This window comes from Anguilla anguilla, chromosome 1 (assembly GCF_013347855.1).
Source record: "Anguilla anguilla isolate fAngAng1 chromosome 1, fAngAng1.pri, whole genome shotgun sequence".
NCBI classification, from domain to species: Eukaryota; Metazoa; Chordata; class Actinopteri; order Anguilliformes; family Anguillidae; genus Anguilla; species Anguilla anguilla.
Window position 1 is genome coordinate 49810383 of NC_049201.1, and position 21374 is coordinate 49831756.

At 44.4% G+C, this 21374-nt stretch overlaps 1 protein-coding gene across 1 annotated transcript in view; it reads right to left on the minus strand.

Annotated features, from left to right (window-relative positions):
- LOC118230831 (serine/threonine-protein kinase 3) overlaps positions 1-21374 on the minus strand; it is a 77981-nt gene that overhangs the window by 4607 nt on the left and 52000 nt on the right. Inside the window, exon 10 of the mRNA XM_035424217.1 lies at positions 19406-19581. Within this exon, the coding sequence (XP_035280108.1) occupies positions 19406-19581 (176 nt within the window). The remainder of the gene's footprint in view (positions 1-19405; positions 19582-21374) is intronic.

The following is a 21374-nucleotide window of genomic DNA, read 5'->3' on the forward strand; positions in this document are numbered from 1 at the left end:
CTTCAGTTAGGACTCCCAGCTACAGATATAACACTGGTGGCCCTTGAGTGTGCTAAGATCTTACTTAATCACTGAGGAGATCTTGATGGCCACCCAATTAATCTGCTTGTGCACGTACAGCAAAAGAAACTGGAAAAAAATCCAAGATCTTCTGGAGCGCGGCGTGAATTTCTCTCGGCCTAAGAGAGAACCCACACACTTTTCGTGCTCAGAAGCAGTCCTGAAAATAACCACAGGTTCTTTTCATTTTGGCATTTGTTCCTGAAGTAAAATAGCATCGCTTTTAAGATGCAGTTAGAGTGTCATGAGACACCACCCACCACCAGAAGACCCTCTGTCAGCATTCGTATCTGGCGCTCTAAGTGGAGTATAAAAAAACAGAAGCGACTCGAATCACCGCGTATGTTTCTATTTTGAGCCCGGAATACGGGGGAAATTGTATACAGTCGCACACTGAGTTTTTCACTCAAACTAATAAATGTTCCAATTTCCGCAGCAAATGGAACAGAACTATGGGAGGATATATGGGGGGATGGGGGAGGGGGGGGGCAGAGAATACTAAATCTGGACAGCTTTGGAAAAAACACCAGTACCACACAACTGTTGCTGAGACTCACCTCACTATGTCCCATTGGCAGCACCATGGCACCATGATAAAAACAAGCCTATCCGACCCAATTCATTACTGCATGTTAGCAGCATAGTGTTAAAAATGGGAATTCAGCATTAAAAATAATTATATTAGTAATAGTAGCAATAGCTTCATCCTTATTTAAAAAGGCAGAAATTCATGATAGCACAGAATAAATGTAATGTAAAATGAGGGTAACTGATTTATTTTCTATTAAATGACATATTGCTTCCTATCCTAAATCATGCTGTTGAGATATCACTTTAAAAAAAATAAAAACACAGTTATCCATTTTACAAAATAATATCACAGCAGTTCATCCTTTATGCAGAATTATCATAACTGAAGTGAGTCAGATACTGACATTTGGGTCTAATTTTCAACTCACAGAATTAATAACCAATGCTTTTGAACAACTAGCCAGGTAGAATCCAATAAAGGAGCCAGTACATATTCTTATATTAGATTAGTTACGCTTTCTTTAGAAAGCCTCTAGCTCTCTCTCAGCTCACGCCAAGGGGAGTGTCAGGAGGAACGCCTGGACAGGGGCACAGTCTGGCATGCTGATCTCAAGTGAAAGAACAGGACTGTAGAGCTCGAGGTTGAAATGGAGCTAATTATACTGCGGTGATAACCGACGGCAGCCGTCTGCAATCAGATTCCACCAAAAGGAATGAAAATATGGATTTCTAGTAAGATGTCACATCTTGCGTCCGTCTCCGGAGTGGAGCATTAAAAAGTGAAAAATGATTCAGTCAGCCATCCCACGCAGCACGAAATGATTCTTAACTATAGTCAGATAACCTAAATTAATCTGCTAACATTCCCTAGCAACACCGAATGCAGGCATTACATAAAACTAGCCTCTAAACAGCCAAAATTTCAGAAAAGTTCAAACATTCAAAATGAACAGTCAATCTAACATTAATTTTAAAGTGCAATTTATACTGGCCCAATCTCTACCTACAAACCCAAAAGGAAAGCTGTCTCAGAGTAGATAAAATACATATATTTTGAAACTTTTGAGAAAACTCCAGCGCTCCATGGACGAGCCAGAGCTTTTTAAGTTTTGCATTCAGTCTTCAGGCTCTCTAACTCAATTGACTACAGAGGAAGGCTCTGAAAGATGGCTCAGGTCCTCAGTCCCAGTGACACTGCTGCTGGCTGGCCATTCCCACAGGTGGTGCAGACTGACTGATCACCTGGGAGCCTTCATTCCTCACAGGTGACGAAACGGGCGCCAGCGGGCGCCCAAAGTTTCCCGAGAGGCCGAGGAGCGGGAGGTAAACCACCCTTATGCTTTCTCTACTTCGGGAGCGGAGCGGGTGAGTCTGAGACAGCCTGGCTCTGCGTACGGTTGATTACATCTCTAGAAAGTCCATTTCCCCGGCCGCCACATCAGGAAATCTTATAGCCGGAGTAGTCGACAGTGATTTGTCACCTGAGGAGCAGGGCCGAGTGCAATCCTATTTTACCGAAAATGGGAATCCGGCAGACCACGGCAATGGTGGCATTCCTAAGGCCAGCCCTCATTACCATACATTTCTTTTTGGGGGGACGGACGGATGGATTGCAAGTATGTGACCTCAGATGCTGGTACCAGTGATTATTTTCATCAAAATATACTATGAGAGATGATGAGTCGCCACATTTAATAAACCACTGCAGTGCTAATTTAAATACAGCCCTTAAAGCTCTGATTGAGCAAGCCCATCTCCTAGAGCGGTAAGGCATCCCCCATAATGCATCTGGACAAAGTGATCAAGAAAATCTGTCCCTAATGCCAATCAATCACCCAAAACTGTCAACACACTAAGCCCATATAATGGGCAGTGGGTAACATTTTGTTACCGCACAATCTGATGACCAATCAGGTCTCTTTGCATCGGCGTAATGACACTCCAATCACAGGCAGCCAGCTCTGGGGACCAGTGCTTATCGCAGGAAGCTTTGGGCTGATGCATTTGGGAGCAGTGATAGCTTCACTTACATTATCTCCACGGTAAAGAGCAGTGTCAATCATCTGAGCCACTGTTTCTAAACAGCTGAATTAACCTGGATTGAATTTCATTTTGTTCAAATGCCTTTCTCCCCCTCCCGATGGATGCTCAGAATGATAGTAAACATACCACAAAGCATTACTGATATGTAGAATCGTTGCATTTTCAGGTTAGCCTGTAAAATTAGCCACTCATTCTAAAGTTACCTGTTTGAAATAGACCCAATACTGTTTTTTGAAAACGGGAAGCAAATTATGTTTAAACGACGTGGGGGAGTCCACATTATTCATTAAAGTCTTTAGGTTGAGAACACAAGGATCCTCTCTACAAACCTACATTAAATGAATCACAGTTGCTGGCCTGCAATTATTTCTTGATACACGGATACTAAATCCTTTCAAGTTTTATGAGCACGGAAATAAAAACGGGCCACTCCAGAGATCCTTCATGTTCGCTTCATGCCCAACACGCTGCTCCCTGAGACCGCAGCCAGGGTAATAAAAGGCTCGTCTTCACGATGAAAGAAAACTTTATCCGAACAGATTCATCTATCATCCTTGATCTCTGGATAGCGGGAAGCAACCTCTTTTCCTTCTGCCGCGGCGATGCTCAGGCACCTAATGACACGCTCAGCTGCGGTACCCACTGCCATGGGAGGAGCCGATGAAACAAAGCGTAAACGCTCCGCACTGAGAGAGGCCGCATGTTGATAAAGACGAACGCACGCAGTGCTCTGAAAGCGCGGCAGTCTGAGCCGCCTCAGCTCTCGCTGGAAAAACTGGGGACCTGGGATGGCCCAAACCGCTACACATTATAAGTGCCATTCCATTAGAAGTGCGGTGTAACTGCCTGATTCACACACCAGGCAATTAATCTGCAGGTGTGACAGCTGGTGAGAAAAGGAAACAGCTACCACAAGTCCTCAACATAGACTAAGGCTCTGAGGTTCCAATCAGCTCTTCCTTTCGGTGCAGTGAAACGGGTGACAATGAAGAGGAAGCTAACCCTGAAATACGGGGGTGTCTCTTAAGGATTTTTGGCATTAGCCAGCCAGGCTAGTAACCAAAAATGTTACCAGCCCTGTTTTTAACTCCATAACACGTTTTCCATCAATCCCTTCACATTCACTGTATGCATGGTACATTCTTGTTCTAAGAGTTGAAATATTCCCATCAATAATACTACACATAGGACAACAAAATATATGTGTACATTAAAAATATAGGCTACACTGAGGAGTTTAAATTCAGCAACAGGATGTACAAGATGCAGAATATTCCAAAAAGTTGGATGAATAATTCATACATCAGGTTTTCATTGTTGACATGAAACAAGGCAATTTACAACTGAAACAATATAAAGATGTGATTTTAGAAGTGTGATGCTGCCACACTAGAACATGATTAACAGGCAAATTTGCTGCAGTTCTGGTAATTAGAATGCGCTCTCAGCTACCTGTTGCAATTGCCAATTAGCAGAGGCAACAAAATACATTTCGATAGGCCATTTACAACCATTTACAGCAGTGAAATAGCCAAACAGAAAGTGTATGTATTGGGCATACCTATCTATCAAAATTAATTTTGTTGCCTCTGCTAAATACCAAATTCAAATTCCTATTCCAATTTTTGTGAGTGCATTCTAAGTACCAAATTACAGGACTGGGAAAAAACAATTCATGATGATGCTATTTCACTATTTGATAGAAGGATTCATAACTGAAAGGACTTTGTACCTAAAGTTTACCTGTTTATGGCTACAGATAGGATTAGACAGGTGTCACTCAAATACCTTAACTCAACCCCCGCCTAGTTTATTCAAGGTAGACTGATCATCATGGATTATAATCTTCACTTGCATCAATTTTACACAATAGATTCCCTTAAATTGCCACTGAATAAATCTCACTTGCCTGACAGATTAGTGAGCTTCAAATTGAACTTGCTCAAAATATTAACTAATTTCCTCTGGCGAGCAGCTGAGCGTAATTTCCAGCCCTGTTTACAAATATGACTTGACGGCAGGATGGAACCAGTGAAGTACTTTTAAGTAGCTGACCAGACTCTCTTATGAATACAGAGTACAAAATAAAACAGCAGGATTGCTTGAGACAGTGTTCCTGGTCTGCACAGTTCAGTAAGAAATGTAAGTAAGAGGCAAACAGCTTCCCGTCCAGATAAGCAGCAACTGCTGCTCCCGACATGCTCGCCTGATAATGGTTGGCGTGGAAATTCTGAGGCACACACAAACTGTTGCCACGTATTGAAAAGATGCTCTCTCTTTTTCAAACGGTCTCTCACCCTGGAGCAAATAGTTGACTTTCAAATGTTAAATGCCAGCAGCTCAGGTCTGGAAGGTTCTACTTTATGTTCAGAAAGGCACTGCTGAGCAGTGCAGCACAGGAAAATTACAGTGAAGACTCTGCTCAAATGGGCTTGTCAAAGGAAAACACTGCTACAGACAGCCCATTTTCCTGAAAAGAGAAATCCTGATGAAGATGAACACACAATGAGTACATTTCACTTTCCCAATCAAAAGGAAAACAGTGTGATTGTTTTTTGACTCACATAATGAGATCCTCATTTTTTTATTAGTCAAACATTTAATTTTTACATTTACATACACCTACACTTAATGGCCTACAAGTGTGACTGGTCATTCAAAATCATGTAGACCAAAAAAAAATAAAAAATATTTTTTTAAGATTTAATCCTTAGACTAAATAGCGAACATCAAAAGAGCAGAAAACTTTTAACTCTGATGGCTTTATGGTTTTGCCTAGCACAGTCAGGGACATCATGATAACTGTCACATTTGTACTTGCATGCATAATTCATTGATAGTGCTTGATTTGTGCATAATTGAGGGTTATCTAAATGAATCATGCCCACAGCTCTGCACTGCTGAATACATTCCACCCAGAGCAGGTAAAATGACAAGCCTCCTGTAGATGGGCTGAATGGCCTCTTGGCCTCCGGCTTGAAATATCCCTATGATCTCTTCCATAGAAAATTCTGGTGAATCCAGCAACAGGATTTTAAAGGACAATAACAATGAGAACAGGCATATGGTAGATACGTAAAAAATAAAGTGAAATAACCAAGCTATGATGCCTTTAATGGGTAGAAGTAACACACTACTGTACTTGAAATTATTATATTTCATTTATTGAGAGCTAACATGTAACTAATAAATATAACAGCCAACTGTAACCGCCTATGTTTCAGCATGTACAATTTACTTTACCCAGCCTGTTACCTATTTTTAACACAAAAGACACTCTTCCTCCTCCTGTATCACCTGGAGTGAGCAGCTAATCAGCTCTGAGGTTCGCTCTAGCAGAACCATTTCTCTACTTTGTATCCAGATCATGCCAACCACAACACACACCCCAGGCAATAATTACCCACAATCCCTGAAGAGGTCAATGATGTGGCATTCTGCTCTAATTTGAATCATTTAGCCAGTCTCCTGTGGATAATTGCTTTCTTGGTCCAAGGTATGCCTTTCTTCTGTAGGGATTCTGCACAGTAGCTATGGAGGCAAGCTCCATCCAGCTCTTTATAATGGAGTTCTTTCTAAATATGTAAGTAACAGTATACCTGACATAGGTCTGTGGGAGATGCTGTTTACGGCATACAGACCCAAAACATAGAACATGCTAGGCTCTAGCCTGGCCACGTGTGTCACTTTAGAAAATTAGTTTGAAAGGTAGACAACACAATCGCATCATTGAGGTAGACAGGAAAAGTGTCCTCTCCCACAAGTTCATACATATTTGTCCTTAAAAAACCCTGTACGGAATGGGAATTTATGGCAGCTTTAGGAGAGGGCTCTTTGACCAATAGACCAAATGAGACCATTACACAGTTTTTGTGGCCACTGCAGAGAGAATAAACTATGTATGAAGGGATGCTGTGAGCTATAAAAACCATAAACCTATGATATCACACGCTTTAATACCTACCAGTGGCACACAATGATGGTCTCCATCATTCTCTCTTTCAATATAAAGAGTACTACACAGTATATGGCCTCAACAGACAAAAAGTGCTCCTACTGAGTAGAATGCACCGGAATAAAAGCTCTCAAGTTTAAGTCATAACATTCTGCCGAATCAGAGTGCGCAAAACTGAAATTCACACACATTTGTTTCGACTCCTTGTAACTCAAAAATTAGCAGGCAGGCTTTAGCAAAACTTGACAGAACTGTTAATACATAATGTGAACCCGTCGGATAACAGGAATCATTCCTTTATATAAACTGTCTGCGACTGCTGACATCGTGGCTATACCTTTCAAGATTTTCTATTTAGAGGAATAAATAGAAAGTTTACAGCTGCTTTATGGCAAAAGCAGCTCATGCAGGGAGCAGGTAAGGATCCATGGGGGGGTGGGGGGACGGTGCATTGAGAGCTCATTCGGTGTTTATTACCAAACATATTCCAGATGCTGATTAAAAAATCCCAGTGATTCAGCGATCCAGTGAAAACCCACATGAAAGAGCTGTGGACAGGCACGCCTGAATCTGCCTGAATCTCCAACAGTCCTCGGGGAACCAGGGGATCTGAAGGATTAGTCACACAAAAGATGTCTCCTCTGGTTCAGCATCGTTAGCAGCATTTCAAGAGCGTGCGTGTGCGAGCACATGCGCACGTGTGTGTGTGTGTGTGTGTATTTCTGAAGGTATTCTGCTCATATCAGTGCAGAATACTGTATTACAGGACTTCAAATATAGCACCAGTGCCAAGAAATGTCAGTCAAGGTACACAATCAGCTACAGAAGACTCCACGCAAGCATCACATTGCATGTCCTTTCCCTGTGCTGAAAGGGAATCAGCAAGTGTGATAAAGAAACAGTGCTCAGGCGCAAAACACGATTGGATCAGCATTATGCAAAACTTAGGTTCTCCATAATACAGTGTAGTCACGTTTTTTTTATTGTTGGAAAACCAATGTCGTGGGGAACAAGTCTTAGCTATAAAGGTTAACCCAGTGTGATATGCTTACAGACACAGTGCAGGTAGGATTCATTGTTGTACTATTTTGTCATGATTGTGTCTTTACTTGAGTTGGGAGAAATGGTTCGGGGAGACTTGTCAATGTGGTCTCCTACGCATATGTGCAAAGCCATTCAATTCCACTCAGACTTTTGCATGCTAAACAATTAAATGCATTCATTTCAACTTGCCATTCCTCGTCGACTATTGCCACAGCACACCTAGCAGTTCAAGGTCCTTACATACACATAGAACTCAGGATATCTGCACCCTGTACTCACTTGCCTATACATCAGTGTCGTAGCAGGATACACAATCTTTGAATCACAGTGGAAGCAATGCTATGGCTTGGGCATGTATGGCAGCCACTGGGACTGGCTCACTTGTCTTTACTGATGATGTGACTGCTGCAGCAGCAGGATGAATTCTGAAGTGCACAGAAACATCCTGCCTGCTCAGATCCAACCAAATGCCTAAAAACCCATTGGACGGCACTTCCCCTTGCAGCAGGATAATGGCCCAACCAAGGAGTTGTTCAGGGTCAAAAACTGGAATGCTTTTTACTGCAAGTCAATCACCCATCTTGAATTCAATTTAATCATTGAACTGCACGTGAGTTTCATTTGCAAAAGCTAAAACTGAAGGCTAAAAGCCCCTGAAACAAGCAGGAATGAAAATGGCTGCAGTACTGGCCTGGCAGAGCATCACCAGGGAATATACCCAGCGTCCGGTGATGTCTATGGGTCACAGACTTCAAGCAGTCATTGCACCCAGGTACTAAATATTATGACTTTATTTCAGATTATTTTTACTTGTCCAGTTCCTTTTTCTCCCCTAAAATTGGGGGAGGGGGGAGTATGAAGAAAAAGGGGTGCATTTCCTACAAGGATCACCAGATATTGACTTAAATACCCTCACATTACAGCTGACAGTCTGTGATTTAAGGTAAAAACATTTTGTGTTGTAATTTTATACCGTATAGCCATCTGCTTTGTAAAGCACTTTGTGCTCTATGCTTGAAAGGAGCTATATGAATAAAATCTATTATATCATTATTATTTAACCTCATATTCATTTTTTATTTTAAGTCCAATGTGCTGGAGTATAGAGCCAAAACAACAGAAATTGTGTCTCTGTCCCAGTACTTTTTCATTTGAGTGTATCTGCATTGCAGAGGACCTTATTTACACACTAAATGTCCCCGGAGAATCCCCCAGTGGACCAGTTTCTGTCTCTGAAAAACTGGCTAGTAAAAAACAGTAGAGCATTCCTTAGCTACTGCAACAGACATGGCAGCACATCAATAAATCATAATAAAATGTATTGGCTTATAAAAAGAAACTGTCGTCTTCATATTTAAAAAAACAACAACACAATCATCGATATCATAAATTATTTTACAACGGTGGAGAAACATCACGCTACTCAATAAAAACTGATTTAGTTCTTGGCATTTAGGTACTGCATTTTTTTTCGACACAGCGGAGTAAAATCAATCTGGCGCAGACTGTTCGGATCCATACGTCTCCGAACACGGCGAACGGCGACTGTCCTCCGTCCTGGATCCCCCGGTTTGCGATGGCGAATCCCCTCTGACTAATCTAAACACTGTATACCCCGAGAGTGGAGCAGCCCTGCTGAGACTACGGTAGCAACACCGCCGCACGCGGCACTTACGTCAGTCACAGCGAGACAGCCGCCGTGCCCAAATCTTGGGAACGATCCCACCGCGAGCCTGTTTACCATAATGTTTTCCCTCACACGGCCGAGATGGAGCGCGAGCCGAGAGCTCGGCTCCAGGAGACAGATGGCGCGACTGCTTCTGAAAATGTCAAGCCGATAAGAGTGACGCGGGCAGCTCTGTGAAAAAGCAGACTATTGCTATACACTTGATATCGCTTCACAGATGTGTTTGTATTTTTCAGGGTATGGTCAGAGTTTCTATATACCCAGCAGATATATATATACTTAGTTCTATATTTTAAAGCACCGATGGTGAATTATGTGGTTGGGCAAGCCAAACTGGTGATTTTGAACAAAAAAACACTATAGGAAACACGGGAACAACCAATGTAAATAGGGAGTTGCATTTCCGGATTAGCTCAAGGGCTACACTGGAATTAATGTATTATTTGTAAATGTTGAAGAATTTTATGCCAAGGGGGAGCTTACAGGATTGCTTGTGTTCAATGCAAGAAAATAATACTGGTCATGAATTTTTGAGTTTAGCTCAGTTTTTCTTTTTTCATGTTAATTGTCTCCGGTTTATCTTTTGCTTGTTTTTTGTTTGCATTTTAGTTGTTTTTTCGGATAAAGCTGCAGATGTAGGTTGTAGGAATTTTGTTTTTAACTTACAATGAATAAAATGTGAAAAAAGTATATTCTTATATTCCGTTTACCCTCTTTAAGTAGAACATGAAACAATACAATTTAATGCACATTTTGAATATTCATGAAATGGTATAACCACAGACAACACTGTGGAAATGAATATTCTGTCTTTTTATGAATATTCATAAACTTCAATACAGCACTGCAGATGAATGTCACAAAGAAGATCGTCCGATAGTCAGGAAGTATTGAAGAAGGGTGGAAAGCAGGAGCTTTAGACAGAAAATCTATGGCCTGCTGTCTTTCCCCATTGCTCACAATTTGCCCAGATGGACTATTCTTCCAGTACCATATCTGTAGCTAACTTTAAAAATGTACAAATCAATTCTTCGAAGCCCATGCTTCTCTGCTCCCTTTCAGAAAACTCCAAGTGACTCGCTCTCATTCCAAGTGGTGTGCACCTAAATGCAGCAGGCATTTGATCTGTGTCGATTTTGAGATGGGTCTTTCACAGACTATTTCGCTGTTACCGTGTAGCAACAGAACTTGTTCTATCAGCCACTGCGAGGGCTTTCTGCACTCAGGTGACCCTGTGATACGAGATTCTCAGAGATTCAGAGATTCAAGACCTCTTAACTTAACAGATGCAATCCTTCCCCTCAACATGCAGGCAATTATCACTGAAATTCCTGTTGTAAGCAGGGACCTTGATGTCTGACAGAACTGTGGCAGAAAATTTAAATGTCCATAAAAGCAAACAAAAAACAAACATCTCAAAATCCCCACATCCCCCAGATTTTCAGCAGGCAACGCACAAACAGGTCAGCCCTCTGGCAATTAATGCACTGCTTATCTTCAGATTGCAATTAGGAGGAAGGCAGAACTAACAAATATGCAGTGTTTTCTGGGATATTGGAGGTCAGCCGTAGCCCTGGGATTAATTTCACTTCACGAAAACTCAACAACAGCAAACTCTTCCTTCAGCGAGGGAGGAGACGTCCATTTTCCTCCAGTGTTCCGCTAAAATCTGCAGAATCAATGGCGTGAGGCCCCGATGGCGGCTCCCGCTCCGGCGGACGGCGGTGATCGAGTGCCGCCGCCGCGTCGACGCAATCCGTCAGCGTTATCTCGGGGCTCGGACACCGCGCCGTCCGTGGCGGGTGAGTAATGGATCCCCGGGGAACGGTGGCTGCCGCTGTCCCGCTGTCCCCGCGATTCGGTGAGACGGCACGCCTCTCTCTCTCTCTGCCGCTCCCCGGCCGGCTATCGACGCGACGGCTCGGGCGCGAGAGGGATTGATGGAGCGCGGCGCTCTAACAGGGCACGGGGGAACTGAGAAAGGCTCCGCCATCGATCTGCGGGCTCCCGCCGCGCTCCCGCTCGCCGCACGGCTGATTCGCCACGGGGCTTATCCGTCACCTCAAAACGGACCAAATCTCTGACAAGGAAACTACGGGATAAACGGCGCGTTGCGCGGGCGGGATGCTAATTTCTACAGCCACAGGACTAAGACAATGCATGTGCTTTTCCTATTCTTCTTCAACAGCTACATTTTTAGGGCCTTTTAGAAAGACAATATGTCTTGCCCACGGCCACATGAAACACTGTACTCTGTTGCATAGAAACATACTCAGTTTGCAGTGTATTTCCACTTTCATTACTTTACATGCAGCGTGAAGAATTATTAGCCAAAACAAACTGAGTGAATATCTACTCCTGCTACCACAATAGCCTCTTTTACACAAGGTTATCACAATGTGCCATGTAGATGGGTCAATAATAATAAAAATATCCATGTAAGTAAATCTGGAAAAGAGTTACATCTTAGCAAATTAATAAATGATATTTGTTAAAAAAAATAGGATTACATATCACATCTGACCGACGATCGCAACTCAACTCAACTTCTCTGCTGGCCTCTCTTGTGAAGCCATTTAAATCTACTTCAGCTGCAGCTGTTGACTCTCACCTGAAAGCTGCAGTCAGGTTTAACTGTAGGGGGACAGACTGTTAGAGGCACCTGGGGGAGGAGCTTGGCAGAGGGAGAAAAGTGCTGAAACACCACAGCGATCCCACACAAAACGTAATAAAACAATCCTAATAAACCAAGGTTGAGCAGGAGGCCCCCCAAAAGGACACAAAATGGAAAATCCAGGACCCCGTGTGACTCAGGCAGCTGAGAATGATTGCAAGTACCAGTGAGACCAAATGAGGTTTGGAGGTGTTCAATCAACTGGACGACAGGATACTGTCCTTCAGATCTCTACTCGCCATAATGTTGGAAAAGAAAAAATACTTTGTAGCAGTAAGGCTGGTGTGAACTTCACATTAAATTTCATGAAAATGAACACTCTGCTCCCCTCAATGTATGCACCCCAGTGCCCCTGCATTATAACAGCTGAGATTTAATATCGAAAAGCAAACCAAGTTTGCACAGGTGCAAAGCGAAGAGAATCGCCAGTAACAGTGTCCCCAAACACACGCACGCACACACGCGCATACAGTTAACATTTGGTCTCTTTATTACAAGAACAGTCTAAGGTTCGACACTGGCTGGAATTCCAGAGCTAATTAGGAGTGAGTGACTGGAGACTTCTGACCAGCACACTGAAAAGCTCTCAGAAAGCAGAGTTCACTTCACTTCCACACTGAATAAACACACCTACACACTCAAAGGGATCCAGTGCTGCAGGGAATACCCTCGCCACATGCTGAAAATAAAGAATTAGCATGTAAAAGGATAATCCAAAACAATACTGCAAAGTAGGGAATACTTGAAGAGATTCAAAAGTACATTTTGTAGGACGTTAGCGACACATTTAAAATTCATGAGGCTTCAGCACCGCTGAATAAAAAATAAAAAAAGAAACTTATTAAAATACAGGGGTGTAATGCAGCTGAATTTTATTCATGCTGAGAAACGGGAAGGAAGGAGGATGGCTTTAATTACAGTGTGACTCTCTTTCTCCGGGACATATGTGAAGGGGCGACGGATTGAGAACCTCGGAGGTGCGGAGTTCTCTGCGTGAGCGTGCGTGTGTGTGTAATTACTGTACAATGAACTCCAAATGGGTTATAGCTAATCAAACCGTGCGCGGGGTTTAATCACCTTAAAGCGTTAAGCTTCGCTACAGACTTGGAAAGAAGTGGGGGAAAAAAGGTATCCGTTCACTCCCACCTGAGCTATTATTGGGAGACCTGCCCCACCTTCCACATCAAGCCGGAAACCAATAAAGACTGCAGGCAAGTGGCCCCTGTGCCAGCTGATTTTATCTGATCATGTGTCTAGTCAGCACAGGGCTGTTCAGGGTCACACTGTAAAATGATCCCGTGTATGCAAAGAACCCTCTTTAAAGGCACTAAAGGCCTATAACAGGTCAGCTATGCAGCTAGATGCGCAGGTATAATTTAGATGCGCAGGTATAATTCAGCACCAGAGCGAGGCTTTCTGGGGAAGAGAGAATGCATTTTACTCCACACTCTAAACATGCACAAGATGAGCATTTTATTGTCTCGTGGAACAAATCCAGGTGAATTTTAATTGTAAGGTTTCTGTACTACTGACTTAAAGGCTCCTTTTTACGCACAACTCCAATCGGCTGGCCATACACAGTGGATTTAGAGACACAAATCCAATCAGTTGGCCATACACAGTGGATTTAGAGACACAAATCCAATCAGTTGGCCATACACAGTGGATTTAGAGACACAAATCCAATCAGTTGGCCATACACAGTGGATTTAGAGACACAAATCCAATCAGTTGGCCATACACAGTGGATTTAGAGACACAAATCCAATCGGCTGGCCATACACAGTGGATTTAGAGAGACAAATCCAATCAGCTGGCCCATACACAGTGGATTTAGACACAAATCCAATCAGTTGGCCATACACAGTGGATTTAGACAAAGGTTCAATCAGCAGGTCATACACAGTGGATTTAGAGGCACAAATCCAATCAACTGGCCATACACTGGGGATTTAGTGGTGCTGTGCAGAGGAGAAGGGACAGCGGGTTTGTAAAATGTGTTGAATTCTAAATCATCTTTTAATTTCAATTTTAATTTCAAGACTCAAAATAACACTGGGGAAACAGCTTTAGAAGGAGAAAATGTGCAGGGTGCAATGTTTTATAATATGATTTGGATCATTTAGAAAATGTTTCTGTGAAAATATAGAGCTTTCCACAGAGCTCCAGAGCCGTGGGTGTGTGGAACAAACTGAGAGCTCGGAGACCAGCTGAGTCACTGAGATCCCCCAGCAAATACAAGAAGAAGCTAATGAACACGGGCACAGCAAACCCAGCTTGGCCAGGTTTGGGATCAATACAGCATCCAGATCCATTTAAAACTATTTTCAGCCAATCTATCTATCTAACAGAAGTTCTGCCACTTTAAGAACCTAAGCCCGCCCAGACCCGGCTGGCCTTCGGGCCAGGCTCTGGGTACCGGCATTAGATCAACACGTTCTCTGTTACGGGCAGGACTGTGGGACTGGGGTGAGTGATGTCACGCGTGCATGAATTCAGCAGTCAGTTTTGTCAAGGGGAGATGCGATTAATCTCGAGCCTGCTGCCATCACTGCTCAGCTGCATGTAGATACATTTAAACCGAACCCACACCCATTGTCACCTGGGAAATTATCCTGGAGGGTGTAAGCGGGGGCAAAGTACACAGACTCACATGCACATACGCACGCCTGCACACACATGCACACCTGCACACACATGGACGTACGCACGCCTGCATGCGCACACACACACACACACACACACACACACACACACACACACACATACACACACATACACACACACACACACACACAAACGCCTTTCAAATGAGGTGAGAAAGGGAGAGAGCCGAACAAATGAAAATGACAGGGCAAATCCCCAGGCCCTTCAGAAGACGCATAAAAAATCCCATCAGAAGTCCTTGTGACGCGCGAGACGCGCAGCACAGATTCCGCCGCTGCACCCCGTGGGAAGGGAAGTCATTACCGTGTGCGCTGTTCCCTAGGTAACCGAGTTCCAATTCTGCTTCTCCGGGCTTTTCCGCAGCCGGCTCTGCGTGCGGCGCGAAGCGAGGCCAGGCGCGCGCTCGTCGCCCCTCGTGTCACAGACCGCACGCCATTACGTGCCTCGGTGAGCGGGACTCAAACATGCACGCCACTGAAGCCCACTGGGACTGCGCGGCGCGTAGCGTAGCACGTCACAGGACCCAGAGCCCGCGCTCGCGCTGCTGCATGCTGCACGCCACGGTTGCAGTTTCAGCACGACCGCTCTGCCGATTCAACCCGAACGGACGTTGCGGGTGAAACACTAACCACAGCACGAAAAGGATTTATCCTCGGGTTAAATGTAAAAAGGGTAGAAATGGAACTTACTGACTCGAGATTATGGGAGGAAATGTAAAAAATTCACATTTATTTTGGAAAATATTTTCCTTTTCTCGCCTCCCCTCTATACACACACACACACAAAACTAGCACCACACATATTCTACTATCCGTACCAGTTCAACATCAAATTTTCACTTCTACCATTGGGTAGTGTAACTGTATAAAGCTGAGGTCTAAATTGCTGAAAAGTTCCTCTTTTTAGATCATCTGAGCATTCAAAACATCACCAGTTTGATTACCTGAACTCTTCATTCATTAACTGATATCATCTTTCAGAACATTAATGGGCATTAAAGATGAAAAAAAGACTTGCAAAACCTCCAGGACCTTGAGCATCAACCAACGCCACAGAGCCCAAATCAAAGGCCAGCTTTCACACAGAAGCATAACTCAAATGAAAGTAACTTACATCATTTTACAGTATTCACACCTCCTCTCAAAGCAGAATTAAGGTCAGTCTGAATCTTAAGACAATCTTAAAATGTGCAACATGACCATGCATGATTTCACCACGCAAACGCAGGCACACACACGCACACACATACACCCCTCCTGCTCCCCTATTTCCTTCTCCCTCTGCAATGTTTGTGCAGACATGCTTCAGATCACCCATCGTCAGAGCCATCTTTGATGGATTTCTTCCCAGTTAGCAGCAGAGTCCATGTCTCTCACACAAAAAAACCAAAGGCCATAAATGATCAAAAGCAATGTTCCCAGCCAAAAAGGCTGTTACTCTGTGAAACAATCCTTTGCCAGGTGTGCGCGTCTATTAGTTTTGTCTCGCTTTTGCTCTCCCTGGTTTCCATAAAACTGTAACAATCGATACTTAACACCGGACAGAAGATGAAACCGGGGGAAAAATCAATGTTGCTGAAAATATTTTTAATTTGTGGCTGGGCGGCTCAAACACTGGACTGAATAACATAAAAGCTTTTTTAACTGTGAACGGCAACCAGACGGTAACCTGGCTTTTCCACTGTCTGAAGCAGAACCAGACGTGAGTGTGCAGACACTCGTACATTTACAATGGCCTGTCCATCAGACTGGGGAAGGGCCATGCTACATGAAACCACTGTACTTCAGTCCATAGCAAAGCACATTTGGGCAGTGGCCTTCCCTCTCCAAAATACAGATAGGCAAAGATGGGCACAGCCGAAATATCTTAAATATACCTGAATTAAAAGGCCAGCAACAAAACAACATGTCATCTCTAACTATGCACATTCTTTCAGTTGCTCCACAGGCGCTGATGTTTTGGGGGTGAAGGACAGGTTCCCTGGTATTGACCCCCTGACCGCTTGCTGAGCGCAAGATTACGACGGCAGCACAGCCCAAAACCTGTGCACACTCGTTCAAACCTCCCTGGGCAAAGCATACAAGGTGCTGTCTGGGTTACCTTTTAGTAGCTATGGCAGCTGAAGCACTTTGCATTATGGCACCAAAAACCAAACACCGATGAGTCTACTGAACAGGCGGCCTCTCGCTGATGCATTGCTAACACTTTCCGCACCTCAGTTTGAACTTACACAAAAGAGCAAGAGTTTGGCCTCCACTATTCATGTCTGTAGATGTGCTTTAGTGTGACCCCATGACCTTTGTGTAGGGACCGATGGGACAACAGCTAATGTTTTTGGTCTTAAATACGCAAATTTCAAATATGCTTAATGGGCCAATTTCATTATTCGGTTACTTTTTCTGCTAAACAAGATTTTGTTCACGTCTAATTTTGCTTCGAAGACCATCGTCAGCATATCTCTTTCTCAGCAGAAATGTAAGGCTGATAATTAGGGCATTAATGGAGCGCAGGCAGTTCCTGGAGACGAGGGACGAGCTGAATAGTGGGATAATGAAGAGATTACAGAAGAGCTGGCTGAACTTGCAGTGCAGGAACAGGCAAATGATGGGCCCACCAACAACGGACAAATCATGTCCTTCGAAAGGAGGCAATTATTCTCCTGGCCCTCTAAGACTGGAGAGCAGTCCTCTCTTCCACCTGCTCAAACACCTGGCGTCCTCAGACCCTGGAGCACGGCTGCCCAGCCCTGTTTCTGAAGATCTACCGTCCTGTAGGTTTTCAACCCTAATTCGGGACACCTGGTTTTACTAATTAGCAGCTCAATGAGATCTCTAGCTGTTGAATGAGGTGCTTCATTAGGGTTGGAGTGAGAACCTACAGCCCTGCCCTAGAATCACTCGCCAACAAGAGGCCGGTAGCACAAGCAAATATGACAGCAAGCCCAGTATCAGTAAAATCACTAAAAGCAATGATATCAAAATTATTCATGAGGATAAGCTTTTTTCATTCTTCTCTCTCATTTTATTTTATCGTAATATGAATAAGGATTTACTAATAATGGTCAGAAATCACCACTGGCAGAACCTGTAGCCTACTTCCTTCTTCGTGACACTAATTAGCTCGATCACGTGGTTAAGCAGGCAGCAGGAAATGGGGAAAGGAAACTTTCCTGTACCGACTTCCTGAGGAATGGGATTGGACAGCCAGTCTCTGTGCATCAAACTGCTGTAGGACGAATCAGAAATCGTTTCAGTCCGGTTCAGCGGAGAGGAACGCGGCGGCGGCAGCACCCGCGACCTCCGTTTACCCGGCGCGGCTCCGCCGACGCGCTTCACGGCGGTAATTACGAGGAGACCGGCCCGGCGCAGCAGGAGGAGCAGGCCGAGCCCCGCAGGCCCCGCAGGCCGCCGCGTCACAGAGGCGGGGTGAACCGTCACCGGCGTGTTCGTCGTCTGCCGCGTTTCGGGGGGAAGGAGTCGGCTCGGCGGCGAGACGTGCCGCTCTCGTCGGCGGGGAGGCCGGGACCCGCCCGGCGGGAACGAGCGGGGCGACGACACCACATTAGCGTCAATGCCGTCAAATCTGCTATGTTCATTTGAGCATGCAGGCTAATGTGCTCACAGTCTTTCATAATTAATCTTCCCTAATTACTCATTACATGAGCCGAGTGCATTTAAACGCGGTTTAAAACAGACAAAGAATCCCGGACACAAAAGGAAAAAAAAACACACAGGAAGCAGCACGCTGCAGAACATTTTGATAGGACACTTCCTGTCTAAAGACAGAGAAACCTACGACCTATTAAAGCACGTTTTGGTCCCCTCCTCCAAACACTTTGAGGTCTGTAATGTGGATCTGGGTGTGTCGGTATGGCTACATTGGCTTCAGGTCCATCATCACCAGAAGGTGTTCACCTGTATCGGTGAGGGATGACTGAGAAACTGGATCTTTCCTGACATTTAATAACGGAGTTGGCCTCCCTCGTCCTGCGGCTGCTGGAGGTGGGCCTGCATCAAACGCAGCCCCCCCTCCACAGAGGAAAGCAAACAAACAGCGATTAATGAAGCGAAGAGGGAGGCAGGCGTGTCTCACTCACTCCCAGGCACTAGACCCGGCTCGGCAGATAAGACACAATGATGCACGCTTTGTGATTCAGACGTCGAGGCCAGCTCAATTCCGTCCTGAGCAATTGAATAAATACGACATTATACGATCCAGAAATGAGAAAATGGAAGCCAATATGCCTTCCAAAAACATGCCTCCACCCACCCCGTTTTCGTTCCAATTCACAGTCTCCTGCTGGGCGGACGTGCATGCAGTTTTGGAGGAACTCATACAGCATTAACCGCAGCTGGGATCAATTACATTTCAAAGCAGTCGGTTCACGGAATTAATACTAAATTAATTCACTGGAAATAAATTCCTCACAGAAAATGACAGGCATTTTTAAATTCATGAATTGAATTCCAATTAATTTCTGAGATTGGCTGAACTGAAATTAAATTGACCCCAACCCCACAGGTAACTCAGCTTTGGCGAAATGAAACTCCCCTCCCCCCATCACTATGGACTACCTGTCAGTCAGCTAGCAACACATGCCAAGCTTGACCCTGCAAAAGGGCCCAGTTTGCACATGTGACATGTGACAAGCACCTTTACCATCTGAGCCAATCAGGAGCCCATCTTTTCCACAAGTGAGAAACCAGAGGGGCTGGGCCAAGAGCACGGTGAGGTTTTTACTCACAAAGTCGAAGTCCCCATCCTGCGGAACCTTCCAGTTGTCGGGAAAGACGTTCTTGGCAATGAGGTAAGGCTCCTGCTTGTTCTGGTTGCAGTTGTCGTGGGACTTGCTCTTTGAGTCCTGCTTGTCAAAGTAGTCCATGAAGGATGGCCGCGGAGCCTGCTGGGAGGTGGCGTTTCCTGAAGGACACGACGACAGAGAAAATTAAGTACCGAAATCCACTTAGTGCCAGGCCAAAAATATCTGTGCTGCAACCAATGAGGACAAACAATCTTTAACCATCTACCGACAAGTGACACTTGCAATTTACATTATTGAACAATCTGTTGACCCTTTTCATCTCAGTTTGCAACGGGCAATCGGCACGTCTTGTGCCAGTGCTGTCAGCCAAATACGGGTAAACACAGATACTAATCAAATAATTTTCATTTAAAATATCTGCTTTGTGTATTTAGGTTATTTGAAAATAAACCAGGGAAGACCAATTCCTTTTATTTGAGATATTTGTAAATAATTGGTGAACACTTTCATTTGAAATAACTGAAATTGATTCAATTCTATTTTAAAGAATTGAACACAAAATTGAAACATCAATTTGTTCTGTACAATTAATTCAAATGAAATTAAAAATACATTTCATTAAAAAGAGAGTCTCTAAACCATTAATTACCCCCTTTTCCACAACTCCACCCTCAGTCAGTGGGGTGAATAGCATGCCTGGTAATTGAGCACACCTGAGATTAATCAGGCAATTAGTACAGCTCCACGAAGGGCCAGCTTGAGTGCGCCAGTGTTCGGTGTTTGGAGTGGTGTCATTGGGAGGCCGTAGTTTGTGATGTGTATCTGCCCGCCTTAATTATGCATGCATGGCACACAATGTGCAAAAGCCTGGTGCAACAATAAGATGCTAAAAGCCTGAAGAGAATAATGACAGTTCAGTGACCCTGTGGCTATACGTGAGGTACTTAACATTAATAAAAGAGTGAAAATAACAGTAATAAATGTATTTGAGTGGACATGAAATATTTGAAAAGATTATTTGACCCAGATCTGGTGCAGTGCCACGTTCCCCCAAGCAGGGGGCACTGCAGCTGAAGTAAACACACCCCAGACGTGCTCTCCTGTGAACCAACGACTAGTTGACACAATCACGCACTTCTTTAAAAAAAGGTTTCATTTGTTATCAGTTGCATATTCTCTGGTAAAGTATGGTTTTATTGTCTTCTGCCATGTATGTAAGAAATCACTCGCTACTTTACTTCAGGTGAGCGAAACAGCACACTGAAGCATAGCACAAGACTACACAAAATAACTGGACTAAGGAGGCTACAGGAGGCTTGGATGTAAAGATGCTATAGCCAGTTATGCAAGACTGCCAGTCAAAGTGAGCATCGGTAAGGTCTGGTCATACCTGGCAGTATGGCACATCAACACACTAGCAATGCACCTTTGCACCATAGGATGAGCCACCTAGCTGCCCCCCGCCACCAAAAAAAAAAGTTCTGACACTTTTGATAAGACTGATGTTTTCTTGTATTGTCTATGACCTTCCTACAGGTGTCCCCCATGACACCACACTTGGGCCGCTCCTATATTCTATATACAGGCAATCTTCCCTTGGCTCTCTCTTTCCATGGGGTCTCACATCACGTCTGTTCTGAGTACACACAGCCCTCTCTCTCCTTTCATCTGCCCAACACTCAGGCCTCACTTTGCATCTCTGCTCGCTCGAAAGACATTCGTGCTGGATGGTGGATCATCACCTAAGGCTCAACCCGGCTCAGACCGAAATGCTTTACATTCCATCCCGGGCCCCACTGCAATACCTCTCCCTCAGCCTGGACGCCAGCAGAGAGCTCACTGCCAGCACTTCTACTGCAGGAAGCCAAGGGGCAAACCCTAGGTGACGATTCTCCTTCTCCTCCCATGCAGCCGCTGTGAGTCGGGAATGCAGATTCTTTCTCCGCAACAC